Below are 17,458 nucleotides of genomic sequence, written 5' to 3' on the forward strand. Positions count from 1 at the left end.
CATCCCTCTCCCTCTTTCTTCCTATCCCTCTCCCTCTAAATCTATGCCGTATGTCATGCATACGGGAAATTTTGTGCAGAATCACGAAAACCGTACGCAGAACTAGCGAGTAACCGAAGCTTTTTCTTACCGACCAATGTAACCGTTCCTTCTTTACGTGCGAAGAAGACGGGTTCGACCGCGCGTGATGAAAGGCTCCGCCTTTGATCTGGTCCTAAATTAACAGAGTAGTCCAGTATGCACGCAGTTGGTACCTTGACCGCCTAGTGACCTAGTCTTCCACCCACCCCCTACCTAATCCGTTCTTTATTTCATTAATTAGAACCCTCAGCACTGCCATTTGCACGCGGTTCTATCCTCTACTCAGCCCCCGGCCTATATATATATGCATCTCGTGCGGCCGTGCTGATACAATACTCCGGCGAGCTATAGCTCTTGTTCTGCTGTTCATCGTCAAGCTGATTGGCGTGCTAGCTCCTGTTTGCATCGATCGACCGACAGACCGGAAATGGATGGCTGCCGGGAAGAATTCTCCGGCGACTTCATGGTGCTGCGGCCGGACAAGGGCGGCGTCCGCAGCCTCCTCCAGCTGCTGCGCTCCAGCGACGTCGGCACGAGCGACGCCGTCAACTGCGCCGCTGGCTGCAAGGAGGTCCCAGACCGGTGGTGCCGGTGGATCATCTTCCTCTCCGTCGTGGCGCAGATGCTGCTGCTGTGGGTGAAGTGGCCCTTGGGCAAGCTCGGGAGCGCTGTCGAGTACTGGATGAACCTCATCACGGACAACGGTGGCGGCGTGCTCAAGCTTATCAGAAACGCCATGCAAGGTAAACCAACGAGTTTTAACATTAGGTTGTGCTATCATCTACTATTTCTGTGTTTTTGCGGAAACTAATCTTTTAAAATGTGTCACTAAAAGAATTAAGTACGTTCGTGCAGTTTCACATGAGGTTTCCATCTTATCTTTTTGGAGTAGTTTTATTTAAAACTGCCTTGCATATCAAAGTTGGACATTAGTCTTCCATGGCGAAACAAAGAGTGCTCCCGTAGCTGCACGAAAATGGCAGAAAACATATGAAAAGGGGGGAGAAGGTTGAAATAAAATAGAAAATTTGGAAAAACTCGTGCAGATTATATGTAACTATACCTTCAAAAACATATGAACGGAAACTACAATCGCTTTATCTTTATTAACGTACACGGGGTGGGTGTCCAATCAGTACGCACTAAGCACTCGCAATATCAAATAGAAATGGGAAATGAGCACGCGCGTTTGGTTGTTCTTGCTAGGAAACAGTGGTTTGCTAATTAAGTAAATGCGTAGATGATTAATTATTCGTGCCACATTATTGCAGAGGTCGTAAAATATGCTTTGGATAGCAGCCTTTGCGGTTTAATCATAGTCTACATGGCAGGATTATTAGAGACATGAGTTTATCCAATGTATATATCCACTTGTACTCTGGTCAGAACTTATAATCGATAACAACTCTCAAGATAAGGGCAATGTCAGTTTCATATGCTAAATAACATGTTAACTTGTTAAGGTGGTTGTCGTGATGCGCTAAGCAACTAAATAAGTTGCATACTGTCATTGGCTTGACCGCTTTCCTGTCGGAGGCGCCAGTTATTCTAATGAGAACGAGCAAGGTTGCCGAACAAAAATGCTAAACGTACATGCCTCTTACAGGAGTTTTACAGGCCCTTTCCTAATAATCTCTCCGGCCCCCCTGATTTTCACACGGGTAGGGCCGTCCCTCCCCCCTTAATCCAATCACAACTTGACAAATCAGTATCACCCCGTAAAACGCCCGTAACCTTCCGTCGATGTAGCGTTACTCGTTGTCGAAATATGGTCATGCACGTTTTGCATTCTCGTCCCTTTTTCTTCTCCTCTGTGAAATGATTCGGCAAAATCTGCAATGTTCCCCTCCCTTTTATTTGGAGTGACGTGGAAACACCCCTAGGTTTTGAAAGTCAAACGACATCATAGAAAGTTTGAAGAGTTCTCACGAAACGTATGTCGCTGTTTTGCTTCGGAGTAGTACAACAATGGCGTTCCGATAATTCCTAGCTAACTGTGCTGTACATACGTTGCAGGCGAATTACGAATTCCGCACAGAAAATCCCCCAACTATCGATCGCTCATTGGACTCATCGACACGAGAGTCGAACTGGACAAGAAGATCAAGCCAGAGGATGGCAGTTACCTCGCTGCTCTGGGCATCATGGCCTCCAAACTGGCCTACGAGAACGAGCTGGTCATCAAGAACGTCGTCGAAAACCATTGGCACATGAAATTCCTTGAGTTCTTCAACTGCTGCAACGGTAAGATTTCAGGGCACGCGAAAACATGAAGCATGCATGCATGTAGTAACAGTAGTATGGCAACACACGTGTGGCTAACGTGCAACAAACTCCTGGTAGAATTCCGAGGGGATCAAGACGATTACACGACGCAGGCCTTCATGTTCGCCGACAAGCCGGCTGACGCCGACCTCGTCGTGGTGGCGTTCCGCGGCACGCAGCCGTTCGACGCAGAGGATTGGTGCACAGACGTGGACATCTCGTGGTACGACATCCCTGAGGCGGGCAAGGTTCACGGCGGCTTCATGAAGGCGCTCGGGCTGCAAAGGAATGCCATCGGCTGGCCAGAGAAGATCGAAGCAATCAAGGAGAGGCCGTTTGCCTACTACGCCGTCCGCGACGCGCTGAAGAAGTCCCTGGCGGCCAACCCGCGCGCCCGGTTCGCGGTGACCGGCCACAGCCTGGGCGGCGCGCTCGCCGTACTGTTCCCGGCCATCCTTGCCCTGCACAGGGAGCGCGACCTGCTGGCCAGGCTCCACGGCGTGTACACGTACGGGCAGCCGCGCGTGGGGGACGCGCAGCTCGGGGAGTTCGTGGAGCGGCACCTCGACACGACGGCGGCCAGGGGGAGGTACTTCCGGTTCGTCTACTCCAACGACATTGTGCCGAGGGTGCCATACGACGGCATGTTCAAGCACTTCGGCCGGTGCATCTACTTCGACAGCTACTACAGGGCGCAGGCCATGGAGGAGGAGCCCAACAAGAACTACTTCTCGCTCGCGTTCGTGGTGTCCAAGTACGTGAACGCGGCGTGGGAGCTCGTCCGGGGGCTTATCATCGGGCACGTCGTAGACGGGGCGGAGTACACGGAGGGGTGGACAATGAGGATCGCCCGGGCGGTCGGCCTGGTCATCCCCGGCCTGCCGGCTCACGCGCCGCAGGACTATGTGAACGCCACCAGGCTCGGGGCCGCGTCGCTCGACCTGCTTCTCCGTGACCATTAATTGGTTACTACTCCAACTTTTCTTTTTGAGCTGGCATCCAATCCAACTTTGCTTGTCTAGCATGAGATCCAACTTTGCTTGATGTTTGATCTGCGTTCGAGCGTTTCCATGATTCTTGCATTCTTCCTGCCACTGCCACCGTAAGTGTTAGCTGATTTTATAGGCCAGTGGATTTATTTAGGGACTGTCTATTCTACATCCGGATAAAATCCAATTCGCTTTTATCCAAAAATTTCAGCCAACTAAAGGAACACAAGTGTCCCCTGTCCCGTGTCCCCAGCTCTTTCTGTCCCGCAAATCATTTGTAAAACAGGACTGCACAGCAGGCTTTAAACGAGTCCACACCCTGTGCGACTTGCGGTAAACATCTTGCCTTCCTGGCCGGACGTGTTGCGTGTTAAATAGCTGGGTAGCGAGCCCTGGATATGCGTATAAGTCGGTTGAGATACATCTTGGAGAGAAAGAATACTAGGATAAGAAAGATAAAGATTACAAAGTATCCTAGCTTAATTAACTACTCCGGTTGATGATTCTCCTTCTCATACACGCATCCTCTTGTAGTACACGCCACAACAATATCATGTTTAACACCCTCCCTTAATCACAACTTCATCAAGTTGAGATTATGTTTGAAGTCTTCAAAACTTCTTGTGGGTAGAGCTTTAGTGAAACCATCCGCAACTTGGTCTTGAGAATGAATAAAACCGAATATCTCAGAGTTTATTTGCAACCCTTTCTCGGACAAAGTGAAAATCTATTTCAATGTGTTTAGTTCTAGCATGAAAGACTGGATTTGCTGATAGGTAGGTAGCACCTAGATTATCACACCATGCATAGACATGGAGCTCTAGTGCTTTTCATACCTAGTTCCTTCAAAATTGACTGCACCCATATGATTTCTGTTGTTGCATTTGCCAATGCTTTGTACTCTGCTTTTGTGCTGGACCTGGAGACACTGGCTTGTTTTCCTTGCACTCCAAGATATTAAATTAGGTCAAAAAATACTGCAAAACCACCAGTTGAGCGTCTGTCATCTAGACATCCTGCCCAGTCTGAGTCAGAGAAGGCACACTAATAAGTGTAGAGGATGACTTGCTGAAATTTAGGCCAATACTCAATGTGTTCTTCACATATCTTACTATGTGTTTTGCAGTAGTCAAGTGAACTGTAGTAGGTGCATGTAGAAACTGACATACTTTATTAACAGCAAAAGAAATATCTGGTCTGGTCAGTGTTAAGTACTGAAGAGCACCTACCAGACTTCTGTATTTTGTACTGTTTTCTGGATCCAAAAGCTCTCCTTCGGCAAGAGATAATTTTTCTGTGCTAGATAAAGGAGTGGGTGCAGCCTTACAACTTTGCAAACCAGCCTTCTTTACCAAGTCTGTTCCATACTTTTCTTGAGAGAGGTGAAGACCTTCTTTGTGTTGCTTGACCTCAATACCAAGGAAATAGTGTAGATCTCCTAGATCCTTGAGAGCAAATTCTGCACTTAAATCCTTCAACAGTGCTGTTATTGCTTCATCAGATGAACTTGTCACAATTATATCGTCAACATAAATGAGCACAAATATGGATATACTTGACTTGTTATAGATGAACAATGAAGTGTCAGACTTCGAAGGAACAAAACCAAGTGCTTGCATTTTTTTACTGAGGCGAGAATACCATGCTCTTGGGGCCTGTTTCAGTCCATACAGGGTCTTGTCAAGTTTGCACACATGAAGTGGTGCATGTGCATTCACAAACCCAAGAGGTTGTTTCATGTAAACCTCTTCTTCCAGAACACCATGGAGGAACGTGTTCTGAACGTCTAGCTGTCGTAGACTCCATCCCCTAGACACAACAATGGACAAAACAAGACGTATGGTAGCAGCTTTCACGACTGGACTAAACGTGTCCTCATAGTCAATACCATACCTTTGTTTAAAACCCTTGGCAACTAATCTAGCTTTGTAACGATCAATAGTTCCATCAACTTTCCTTTTTATCCTGAAGACCCACTTACAGTCAATAAGATTTTTACCTTGTCGTGGAGGAACCAGGTGCCATGTTCTGCTTTTCTTGAGTGCCACAATTTCATCATGCATTGCCTTTCTCCAATTTTCATCACCAAGAGCCTCTTCGAGAGTGTTGGGTTTTCCTGGTTCACCTATCGAGCATATCATCCCATATTTTATAATATGTTTATAATCAATAGGTTTAGTTACCCCTTGATGTAGTCGTGTGCGACGTGGAGTAACAGCAGGAGGCGCCATAGAGAGATTCGGCGCAGAGGATCCCACGCCTGGATCAAACTGATCCTCCCCGGATCCTGAGGAGAATCCATGAGCAGCTCTAGAACCGGCGTTGTCACCAGTGGATGTCGGGTCCGGATCTTCTGCGGTTGCCGGCTGCGGTGCTCGTGACCAATCAGCCATAGAGGATCTGGGCCGAGAGGCGTCATCATTGCCTCGTGATTGCCTGGGCCCTGCATCGACAGGATCTTTCCCCGCTCCTGTCGGACGAGTCACCGTCCGCCGCTTGTACACGAGCGGTTGGGCCTCAAGCTGCGTGCGGCCCGGGCCAGCGCCGACTTGCCAAATGCTAGGCGGCGATTGGCGCGCACGAAGAGAGGCGCCGCGGCCCGCCAGGGTCTGCCGCGTGGCTGGCGCGGGTGACTCTGCGCGCCCACCTGCCGCTGTCACAGCCGCACGCCCGCCTGCGCCTGTCGGGGCAGATTCGCTGCAGGGCGCTGATCCTGAAGCCAATTCGCTACACAGCAGCTCCAGGCCCGATCCCGAGGGGGATTTGCTCCCCAGGCCGGGGCACATAAAATATGAGTCTGCCGCACTATTTTCTTCACCATTTTCTGCAATTTTTTCACTGTTGTTTTCTGCATCATCACAAGGGTCATGAAGGCTATTAGTAGGGTTAGTCAACATATGATCATCACAATTAGTAATGCCCCCTTGATCATAGCCAGAGAGATGAGAAGGTAAAAGTAAGATTTCCTTGCGTAGGAGAGCACCGACATTAGGATGTAGATCTGCGAAAGGAAACTTGGTCTCATCAAAAACGACATCGCATGAGATGTAGACCCGGCCGGTGGAGATGTCAATGCACTTGACACCTTTGTGTTGAGAACTATAGCCAAGAAAAGAACATTGCTTTGATCTAAACATGAGTTTACGATTATTGTAAGGATGGAGATTTGGCCAACAAACACAGCCAAAGACACGGAGAGATGTGTAGTATGGTTTGACATGGAGGAGACGTTCCATAGGTGTTACGTTATTGATGACACGACTAGGTAACATGTTGATGATGTGTAAAGCCATGAAAAACGCCTCGTCCCAAAACTTGAGAGGCATAGAAGCCGGTGCTAGAAGGGCCAGACCGACCTCAACGATGTGCTTATGCTTGCGTTCAGCCGACCCATTTTGTTGGAGCGTGTGGGCATGATACATGGTGAGATATGCCTATGTTTTGGAAGAAGGAATTGAGTTTCTCGTATCCCCCCCAATCAGATTGGACAACTATAATCTTGCTGTCAAACTTCCTTTCAACGAGTGCTTGAAAGTTTTTAAAAACTTGAAACACATCGGACCTTTTCTTAAGAAGATAGATCCATGAAAATTTGTTATAGTCATCGATGAAACTCACATAGTATGTGTGTCTGCCAACAGAGGATGGAGCAGGGCCCCACACATCAGAAAAGATCAATTGCAAAGGCTTAGTGGAGATACTAGTAGATATGGGATATGGTAATTGATGACTTTTAGCACACTGACATGGATCACAAATAGTTTCAATATTGCGCTCACCAACAAACGGGAGCTTATTTTTCCTATGTAACTTTTCAACCAAAGAAAAAGAGGCATGTCCTAAACGATCGTGCCATCGCGTGGACGAAAGCTTGATAGCACCACAAGCTTGTTTCTTGAATCTTCTAAACTCCGAAATCAACGGGTAGAGCCCTCGAACACATCTACGTCGATAGAGAATTTCTTCGTTGTCTGATCCTTGGTAAAAAAGAAATAAGGATGAAACTCGAGGAAAACATGGTTGTCAATGGCAATTCTATGAACAGATAGAAGATTTTTGTGGGCACTAGTGTCGGTGAAAAAACCGGCGGATCTCGGGTAGGGGGTCCCGAACTGTGCGTCTAAGGTTGATGGTAACAGGAGACAAGGGACACGGTGTTTACCAAGGTTCGGGCCCTCTCTATGGAGGTAATACCCTACGTCCTACTTGATTGATATTGATGAATATGAGTATTACAAGAGTTGATCTACCTCGAGATCGTAATGGCTAAACCCTAGAGGTCTAGCTTGTATGGCTATGATAATGAATCTCTCCTATCCAGACCAAGTCCTCCGGTTTATATAGACACCGGGAGGATCTAGGGTTACACAAGGTCGGTTACAAAGAAGGGAATCTACATATCCGGTCACCAAGCTTGCCATCCACGCCAAGGAGAGTCCCATCCGGACACGGGTGCAGTCTTCGATCTTCGTATCTTCACAGCCCATCAGTCCGGCCCATGGCTAACAGGCTGGACGCCCGAGGACCCCTTAGTCCAGGACTCCCTCAGTAGCCCCTGAACCAGGCTTCAATGACGAGGTGTTAGGCACGCAGACTGTCTTCGGCATTGCAAGGCGGGTTCCTCCTCCGACGTCTTCCAGGTAATGTGTTCGGCTTTCAATTCAATGTCGTACCCCTCAGCTTCTGTGCATTTATGACTTCGTCCTCCCCGTGTCGGGCGAATGTGGACGGTCAGGGTATTTTTCGCAAATAACACCCTAGCCCTGCAAGAAAGAGTGTCTATTTAAAGAGATTGGATCTCAGATCCCTTCGGCATCACGCGGAGAAAATCCTCAGATACTGCCAGGCGAAACCATTCCAACATGGCCAATATTCCCACTCCTCTTCCCGTTCCAACCTAGAGAGAGGCGAGTGGGAGAGGTGCTCCGTGCCTCACAGCCAATTGGTGAAGCTGCAAACGCAAGGATTTGTCCCTCCTGCAGATCTGGTCCCTGTTTGAGCAGGATTGGCCTCCTTCAATGGCAAAACCCAGGCGGAGGATTTCCCCAATCCGTCTGTGGGAGAACGAGTGTGCTTCATCCCCTATCTGCTGAGGCACGTGGGATTTCCAATTCACCCATTCCTCCAAGGGCTTCTGGTGTACTATGGCCTCCAGTTGCATAATTTTACCCCGGCCCCCGTCCTGCACATTGCGGGTTATGTCGCCTTATGCGAACTATTCCTCGGTTGCGAGGCCCAGTTCGATTTGTGGAGAAGATTGTTCTGCCTCGTCCCTCGCAATCAAGGTGAGTCAATTTTTGAAGTGGGAGGAGCCGAAGTGTGGCGCATCGCCGGGACCGGATACCTGTCCGACACGCCGAAGAAAGCTCCCGAAGAGTGGCCTTCTGAATGGTTCTACATCGACGATGTCGCTCTACCCAACCCCGTCCGCATGGGCCTCCCCGAGTTTTCAAATGCTCCGCTGAAGAAACGCCATAGCTGGCGTCCTCGGAGCCTCGAGGAAGAGGATAGTGCGGAGGTCATCCTGCTACTGGGCAAGATTAAGGCGCTTGCTCAGTCCGGATTGTCAATAACCGAGGTAATGGCGATCTCTATAACGCGGGGGTTCCAGCCACTCCAATACAGAGGGCTGCCCATGTGGCATTACAACGGGGAAGACGACGCCTCACGCTATGGTCGGAAAGGCCCGAAGACCCCCGCCGCCCTGGCCAAAATTCTGGCCGAGCTGTATAAAGGGGAGAAGAAGGAGTTCACCCGTCTCCAATATCGAGACGGATTTTCCATGTATAATCCTCCATTCTTGTACTTGAATCATTCTTGACAGGTAGCATCTTATCTGCTCATAACATGAATGGTGAAAGGTTGTCGAGGGGATCCATGACTTTGCCCCTCAGCCGGAGAATCGCAACCGGGATCTTGACCCCGGATATGAGGAAGATCCGGACATATTCGTGGAGCTTGAGGATGGAATATTCTATCAGATGAGCTACGACGATACATATGTACCCATTATCGCCGATTACCCCGACCTCCTCCCTGCTTCATGTGTAAGTAATCCGAAGACACCTTATCCAAAAGAGTTTTCTCATTCCTCCTTACCCACCGCACTGTCCTGTGCTTAGAAGGGGAAGCGCTCGGCGCGCCATGCTACCCCGGGAGCGTCTCCGAAGAGAGCGTCCCCCCTACCAGGCAAGCCTTCTAAGAGGAAGGCAAACGAAGATACGGCCGAGCCTTCATCAAAGAGGTATGAATTTGCAAGTATGCTCCTTAGCAGTCACATCCAACTGGAACCTTTCCGTTTACCCTGTATCAGGAAAAAGGTGTGCCGGACTATATCCGGGGGTCCGGCCGGTCATACTTCCTGTAACTAGGATTCAAATCCTACCGTGAAGACGGGGACTGATGCGGGGGTCCGGCCAATCCAACTTTGTTTGTCTAGCCGCAGTGCGAGCGTGAGATCCATGGAAATGGGTCACATGTCAACCATTGTTGATGTTTGATTGTGTTCGAGCGTTTCCATGATTCTTGCATTCTTCGTGCCACTGCCACCATAAGTGTTAGCTGATTTTATAGGCCAGTGGATTTATTTATTTATTTTTCAACCAAGAAAAGGAACTCAATCATGGTTCAATCGCGCCTGGCCAGGTGTATCATAATTAAGGGCGTTTTTTCCTAGGAGAAACACAATTTATTAATCAAGTGGCCGTCAAGTCTGCCATACAAAGATCAGAAATCTCATCGGGTCTTGAACGGAGCCACACCGCAGTGCATTTCTCAATTCTGTCAAAGTAAATAATGACTAACTGAATTGCTTGACTAATAATTCTCTACCCTCCCGAAGGAGTGAATTTTCTTTCTTTCACCATCACCGTACGCGTCGATCTGGCCTCATCCGTGCACATGATCATCTTAACCACATCCATGTAATCAGTATAAAAATTCACAGATTCTAAAATGGAAAACAGAAAAAACCAAGAAAAAGAAGAAGGAAAAAACGGTGGGAGTAAAACTGGAAATGGGCCGACCCAGTTGAAAGTTGAGCTCGAGAAGAAAAAGGGAGATCCCATGTCCCCTGGATTACGTTTAGCGAAGCTAGCAATTGGGTAAGCGCCGGGCTAGTGTTGAATACTAGGGTGCGGCCTACTTATATGGAAGAGAGCCGGTTTTCCATTGTTTTTTTAGGTTTTTTGTTTTTTGTTTTCCTTTGTTTTTCACTGGTTCTTGTTTATTTCTTTGTCCATTTTTTAGTTTTATATTTTCTTTCTTTTTCTTCAGTTTTCCTTTATTACTTTCCCGGTTTTAATAGTAGTTTTTTTCGTCTTTCTTTGTTTTACTTCGGTTTAGTTTGACTCTTTCTTGTTTTTCTTCTTTTCTCTTGGGTTTAACTGGTTTTCAATACACATGTATGGTATATATCTAATACATTATTTTAACACACATTTAATTTTTTTAATTCTTGATTAACATTTTTCAAATATCTTAGTAACATTTTTTGAACACATGGTCAACATTTTTCTATACACATATAATTTTCAAAATTCTTTATTAATATTTTCTAAATAAAAGTTTAAGATTTTTTGATAAATGGTTAACAATTTTTCTATAGCCATTTATATACAAATTAAAAATTCTTTTAAACACACGGTCAACATTTTTTCTATACACATTTAAATTTTTTTCAAATACAAATTTATCATTTTTGAATACATGGTCAACATTTTTCCAATACACATGTAACATTTTTCAAATGCTTGATTAACATTTTTCAGTTACTTGTTCAACATTTTTTTCAAATGTTTGATTGACATTTTTATATAAATGATATAAAAAGTTCATCATTTTTTTAATATATGTTCACCATATTTTCTATTCACCTTTAACATCTTTCCAAATGTTTGATTAACATTTTTTAAATAGTTGTTCAACTTTTTTTCAACTGCTTGATTAATATTTTTATATACATGATCAAATTGTTCGATCATTTTAATAAACATGCTCAACATTTTTTCAATACATATTTAACATTATCCAAATGCTTGATTAACATTTTTAAAGTACTTTTTAAAAAAAATTTAAATGCTTGATTAACATTTTTAAATACATGATCAAATTGGCCGGCCCAGTTGAAAGCAGCGCTCACATTACGCGTTATATCGCTATCCCTTGGCCTCCTACGTGCTAAATAGAAGCAGCATGGCGAACCAACCTGTGGTTGGATGGTTAGAGGAACTGTGGTATCTCCAGCCCACCAGGGTTCAAGTCCTGGTGCTCGCATTTATTTTTGAATTTATTTCAGGATTTTCGGCGATGCGCATTTAGTGGGAGGAGACGTTCCCGTCGACAACGAGATGCCTACGATGACTTCGTAAATTTCAAGATGATATGCCGGCTCAGTCTTTCGAAGATGCTTATAGGGATAGGGTGTATGGGTGTGTATTCATAGGAATGAGTGTATGTGCGTGTATATGAGCGCTTGCATCTGTACTGTGTTGAAAAAAGCCCACACATAAAACTCACCGGCTAGTTCACGTGCCAGGGAGAAAAGGACAAACCCACAAACAAATAATTGCCGGAACGTAGAAGAACGAAGAGCCCCTCAACAAAAAAAAGTAGGAGAACGAAGAGAGATTATCAATTAGTTTTTTTGAACTTCGGGGACTTTATTTAATTCATAATCATATCCTTTACAATAAGCGGAATCAAGAAATCAGGAGGTTTATCAAGCCACACCCTTAACTCCTGGCCCAAGAAACTAAAACGAGCAATAATATGAGCACACTCGTTTACACCATGCACATAATGATTTATTGTCGTCTTGCCAAAAGAACACATCAACCTTCGACAATCGTCAGTAATTACCGCACCTGATGCCCGGTAGTGATCCGGATTTTGGATAGCTTGAACAATCTCCTTAGAATCACTCAATGGACAAAGAAAAAAATGCCCATCTCATCAGCAAGCCGTATGTAGTCCCAATAATAACGCAGACGCCTCCATAGTTGGAGCGTCCATTGCATTCGGTTTATATTCCATGACCGCTGCAACAAAACCTCCTTTCGAATCTCGGAAAATAGCTCCACTTGCCCCTGCACCCGAGTCAACATGATATGAAGCATCAACATTAAGCTTTATATAGCCTGATACTGGTCTAGACCATCTAGTCTGTCGTGAAGGAACTAGCTTCTTTTCTGCTACCCAGTTAGCAACGATACCCCTAATTTGTAGAGACGATCATGTTGGCGTACCAATCTCTTTATCATGGGACACTTGACGTCGTTCCTATCAAATATACCAACACACAACCATAGCCAATTCCACTGCATTTTCTCCCTGGAACAGGCACCACCAGGTAAATTGGAGCATATTATCTCATCAAGTATCAATGAACCGGACCTATGCTGCTCAGCAATTGCGGCCACATTTGCGCCTAGGCCTAGTTCCTCCGATACCTCTCCAGCTCTGCAACACATAAATAACATGTGCTTAAGGTCTTCAGGATCTACCTTGCACACCGGACAAGTCACTGGAGTTTTAATTTGTCTGTTCGCTAAATTACAATAACAAGGCACAATTCCGTGTAGAGCTCTTCAAATAAAAATATGTACTTTGGGGGGGGGGGGGGGGGGGGGGGGATACTCAAATCCCAAAGTGATTTCCATACCGGATGTGACATACTTCTTCCCACACTAGTATCAATACCCGCTCTAGTCCGATACTCCGCTTTCCATTCCGCACGATAAGCCGAACGGACGGTAAATCTCCCAGACTTGCATAATTGCCATGCTATGAAATCTGGTTGCTCTTGGGATGGAAGCGGAATTTGCATAATCCTTGTAACGTCAATTGGCCAAAAATTGTCACGTACCAATTGTACATCCCACTCTCCCGTATGTGGATCAATAAGATCTTGTACCGTTTCAAGAAGGCAATGCCCACGTGGTGTCATCGCACGCCTATCATGGGTGGTAGGGATCCAAAGATCAGACCAAATATTAATACTTGCCCCATTGCCTGGTCTCCAAATAGCACCTCTTTTTAGGGTCTTTAATCCGGACATGATACTACGCAATATGAACGAGGCATCTATTTTAAGAACCGCATTGAAAGGGTCCCCATCCGGATAATATTTCGCACGAAGTACCCGAGCACACAAAGACTCTGGTTCACTTAGTAGTCTCCAAGACTACTTAGCCAACATTGCTTGATTAAAACAGTGTAAATCTCGGAAACCCATTCCTCCTTCTTTCTTAGAAATACACATCTTCCACCATGCTTTCCAATGGAATTTCTTTTGGTTCTGTGAACCTCCCCACCAATACTTAGCAATTGCATCACATATACTCTTGCAGATGTTCTTTGGCAAACTGAAAACTGACATAGCATAAACTGGAATGGACTGCGCAACAGATTTTGACAAAAGTTCCTTCCCTCCCGCAGAGAGCATCCTCGCATTCCACCCATCAATTAGAGCCCAGACTCTATCAACCAATGTTGGAAACAATCACTACGCTCAATCCCCGCATGAGAGGGTAATCCAAGATACTTATCCGTCATTGCCTCAACCACAATATTTAGTTGTGTACAAACTTCTTCCCTAACCTTGACAGTAGTATTTGGATTGAAAAAAATACTGGATTTTGCATCACTAACCAACTGGCCAGAACTCGCACAATACATGTCAAGTTCATTCTGGACGTGGCGTTTGACGCATCCGCTCTCATCAAGATTAGAGAACCATCAGCAAGAAGTAGGTGTGAAACTGATGGTGCCCCCCGACACACTCTAATCCCTTGGATACCACCGATCTCCTCCTCATGCGCTAACGGACTGGAGAGTCCTTCAACACATATCAAAAATAGATAAGGGGACAAGGGGTCGCCCTGTCGTAGACCCCTTGTTGGAGTAAATATCTGTTTCCTCAGAATTAAACCATACCCAGTAATTTACACTGGTTACACATGCCATAATCATCTGTACCCAGGAATCATCAAAACCAAGCTTGAGCATCATATCACGAAGGAAACCACAATCCACTCGGTCATAAGCCTTGTGCATATCAAACTTTACAGCGCATAACCCATTATTGCCTTGACGACGATGCTTGATTGCATGGAAACGCTCATAAGCCACCAACACATTGTCAGTGATTAGCCTCCCCGACACAAAAGCGCTCTGGGTCATGGATATAATATCAGGGAGTAATCCTTTTAATCTATTAGAAAGAACTTTAGCAATTACCTTGTAAACCATGTTATAAAGACTAATCGGCCAGAACAGAGTAATGTTTTCCGGTCCGTCCACCTTCGGGATTAGAATTATAGCTGTATCATTCCATCCCTCAGGGATCACCCTTGAATTTAGGGCTGTCAACACCTCATCGGTGATTTGATTACCCACCACATCCCAACATTTTTTGTAGAACACCTCGTGAAGACCATGTGTACCAGGAGCTTTATAATCACCAATATTGAACATGGCTTTTTAAATTTCCTCCATTGTGTATGGCTTCAACAAAGACTCATTCATCACGGCTGTTACTCTAGGCTTAACCCGATGAAGCAAATTAACATCCGTACCCAACACCTCAGAAGTGAACAGGCCGGAGAAGTACGATGAGATTAACTCCTTCAAGTCTTCATTAGTTTCCCTCCATACTCCTGCATTGTCCTTCAACTTGAGAACGCAATTTTTCTTCTTCCGCGCCCGAGCCAAATTCTGGAAGAACATTGTATTCCTATCACCATGCTTGAGCCAATTACTAGTGCTCCTCTGCATGAACCGGATCTCCTCTTGTTCTAGCGCAGTTTCCATTTCTTTTGTGATTTCTTGCCGCCGTCTAACCGAGTCGTAGTTATTTCTTCTTTGATCGACGGTTTGGTTAACAGATCGACTTAGAAAACAGAGAGAGAAGTTTCAAAAATAAATAAATAGACATAGGCTATGGGTTAGAGGATTTGCTGCAGTGGTCATGTGCCTAATATCGTTAGTTTTCTTTCGGAGGCATGAGGGAGTTCTAGGAGACGTGCTGGAGTTGCTCCAACGTACTGGTGACAAATTTGCCGTCGCTCGCGTGTCCTCGGTACCATCGGTGCTAGCCAAGCCTCGACAAGCAAACATTCGTCGCCCTCATGCTCACGCCTCCGTCATCATCATCAACATAATAACGGACAAACACTATAGTGGTATAACTGAAAATCTTGTAGTGACCTCGTCAATCTCGTCACCTCGCCGTCTCGACCATGCCGGCGCCGGCCAGGATGGCTGCAGGCGTTCGTCGCATTCAAAACTCGGCCTTCTTTTAAGACATGGGGCTAACAGACATCCCCAAACGCATCAGTATCGAACCATCTCTCTTACAGTACGGGAAGCAGGGGATGGCTTGCCAGGGAGCACCAAACGGCCGGGGAAACGCCACCGGGGCCGGCGCTGACGACGTCGGGAGCGCTGTTAAGGCGCACTTCGTGCTCGTCCCGCTCATGTACCAGGGCCACGTGATCCCGGCGGTGGACACCGCGCTGCTGCTGGCCACCCACGGCGCGCTCGCCAGCGTCGTCGTCACGCCGTCCAACGCCGCGCGCATCCGCCCGACCGTCGACCTCGCGCGGCGGTCCGGCCTGCCCATCCGGCTCGTGGAGCTCCCGCTCGACTGCGCCGCCGAGGGCCTGCCCGAGGGAGCCGACGACGTCGACAAGATCCCGCCTGGCCTCGCACCCAACTACTTCCGCGCCCTCGCGCTCCTCGCGGAGCCGCTCGAGCGCCACCTCCGCGCGCACCCGCCGTACCCGACGTGCATCGTCTCCGACTTCTGCCACCCGTGGACCGTGCAGGTCGCGGCCAATCTCAATGTCCCGCGCCTCAACTTCTTCAGCATGTGCGCCTTCTCCCTCCTGTGCCAGCACAACGTCGAGAGGTACAACTCCTACGACGGCGTGGCCGACGACAACGAGCCGGTGGTCGTGCCGGGCGTGGAGAAGAGAATCGAGGTGACCAGGGCGCAAGCCCCCGGCTTCTTTCGGGCGCCCGGGTTCGAGAAGCTAGCTGACGAAATCGAGCAGGCGCAAGGCGAGGCCGATGGCGCCGTCGTGAACTCTTTCCTTGAGATGGAGCCCGAGTACGTCGCTGGGTACGCGGCCGCCAGGAAGATGAAGGTGTGGACCATCGGGCCGGTGTCGCTGTACCATCAGCACGCCGCGACGCTCGCAAAGAGAGGGAACACCACCACAGCCATTGACGCCGACGAGTGTCTCCGGTGGCTTGAAGGCAAGGAGCCCGATACCGTCTTGTACGTCAGCTTCGGGAGCATCGTGCACGCTGACCCGAAGCAGGTCATCGAGCTTGGGCTCGGGCTCGAGGGATCGGGGCACCCGTTCGTCTGGGTTCTGAAGAACCCCGCCCAGTACGGCGAGGATGTGCGCGAGTTCCTGCAGGACCTCGAGGAGCGCGTCGCCGGTCGCGGGATGCTGGTCAGAGGGTGGTCGCCGCAGGTGCTTATCCTAAACCACGCCGCCGTGGGCGGCTTCGTGACGCACTGCGGGTGGAACTCGACGATGGAGGCGATCGCGGCCGGGCTGCCGGTCGTGACATGGCCGCACTTCTCGGACCAGTTCTTGAACGAGAAGCTGGCCGTGGAGGTGCTCGGAATTGGTGTGAGCGTCGGGATCAAGGAGCCGTTGATGTGGGTGTCGAAGAAGGAGATCGTGGTGGGGAGAGAGGTGGTGGAGGCCGCCGTCAGGAGCATCATGGACGGTGGAGGTGAGGGAGTGGAGAGGAGGAGGAAGGCGCTGGCGCTCTCGGAAAAGGCAAGGACGGCCGTGCAGAAGGGTGGGTCATCGCTTGGCAACCTGCTGGATCTGATCAAGCATTTTGAGGTGGACGTGGGAGGTTGCACGGCCGTGCAGAAGGACGCATAAGATGAATTTCGTCAGTCCTATAGCACTGCGCCATAGAGCGCCGAGTGTTCAGTTTCTTTTTTTAAAGAACAAGGCTCAAGAAAGACCAGGTTTTAAATTAACAAAGCCATCAACCAGCTAAGAATTACACAAGGCCGCCATTACAACCAAGTAGGAATAGAAAAGAAAAACAAACAGGAGATACACGGCATTGCCGAAGCAGCTTACAAGCAT

The 17,458-nt window shown here is 47.6% G+C and overlaps 2 protein-coding genes across 2 annotated transcripts; both read left to right on the forward strand.

Annotated features, from left to right (window-relative positions):
- The first annotated feature begins 403 nt into the window (after nucleotides 1-403).
- LOC125525583 (triacylglycerol lipase OBL1-like) lies at nucleotides 404-3,440 on the forward strand. The gene is made up of 3 exons (XM_048690591.1): nucleotides 404-824; nucleotides 2,098-2,325; nucleotides 2,425-3,440. The coding sequence occupies exons 1-3, from the start codon at nucleotides 509-511 to the stop codon at nucleotides 3,306-3,308; spliced, it is 1,428 nt and encodes a 475-aa protein (XP_048546548.1). The 5' UTR covers nucleotides 404-508; the 3' UTR covers nucleotides 3,309-3,440.
- A 12,249-nt stretch (nucleotides 3,441-15,689) lies between these two features.
- On the forward strand, nucleotides 15,690-17,245 carry LOC125518534 (UDP-glycosyltransferase 73D1-like). The gene has a single exon (XM_048683350.1). The coding sequence runs from the start codon at nucleotides 15,710-15,712 to the stop codon at nucleotides 17,243-17,245; it is 1,536 nt and encodes a 511-aa protein (XP_048539307.1). The 5' UTR covers nucleotides 15,690-15,709.
- Nucleotides 17,246-17,458: the final 213 nt, after the last annotated feature.

Source organism: Triticum urartu, chromosome 7 (assembly GCF_003073215.2).
Source record: "Triticum urartu cultivar G1812 chromosome 7, Tu2.1, whole genome shotgun sequence".
Classification (NCBI taxonomy): Eukaryota; Viridiplantae; Streptophyta; class Magnoliopsida; order Poales; family Poaceae; genus Triticum; species Triticum urartu.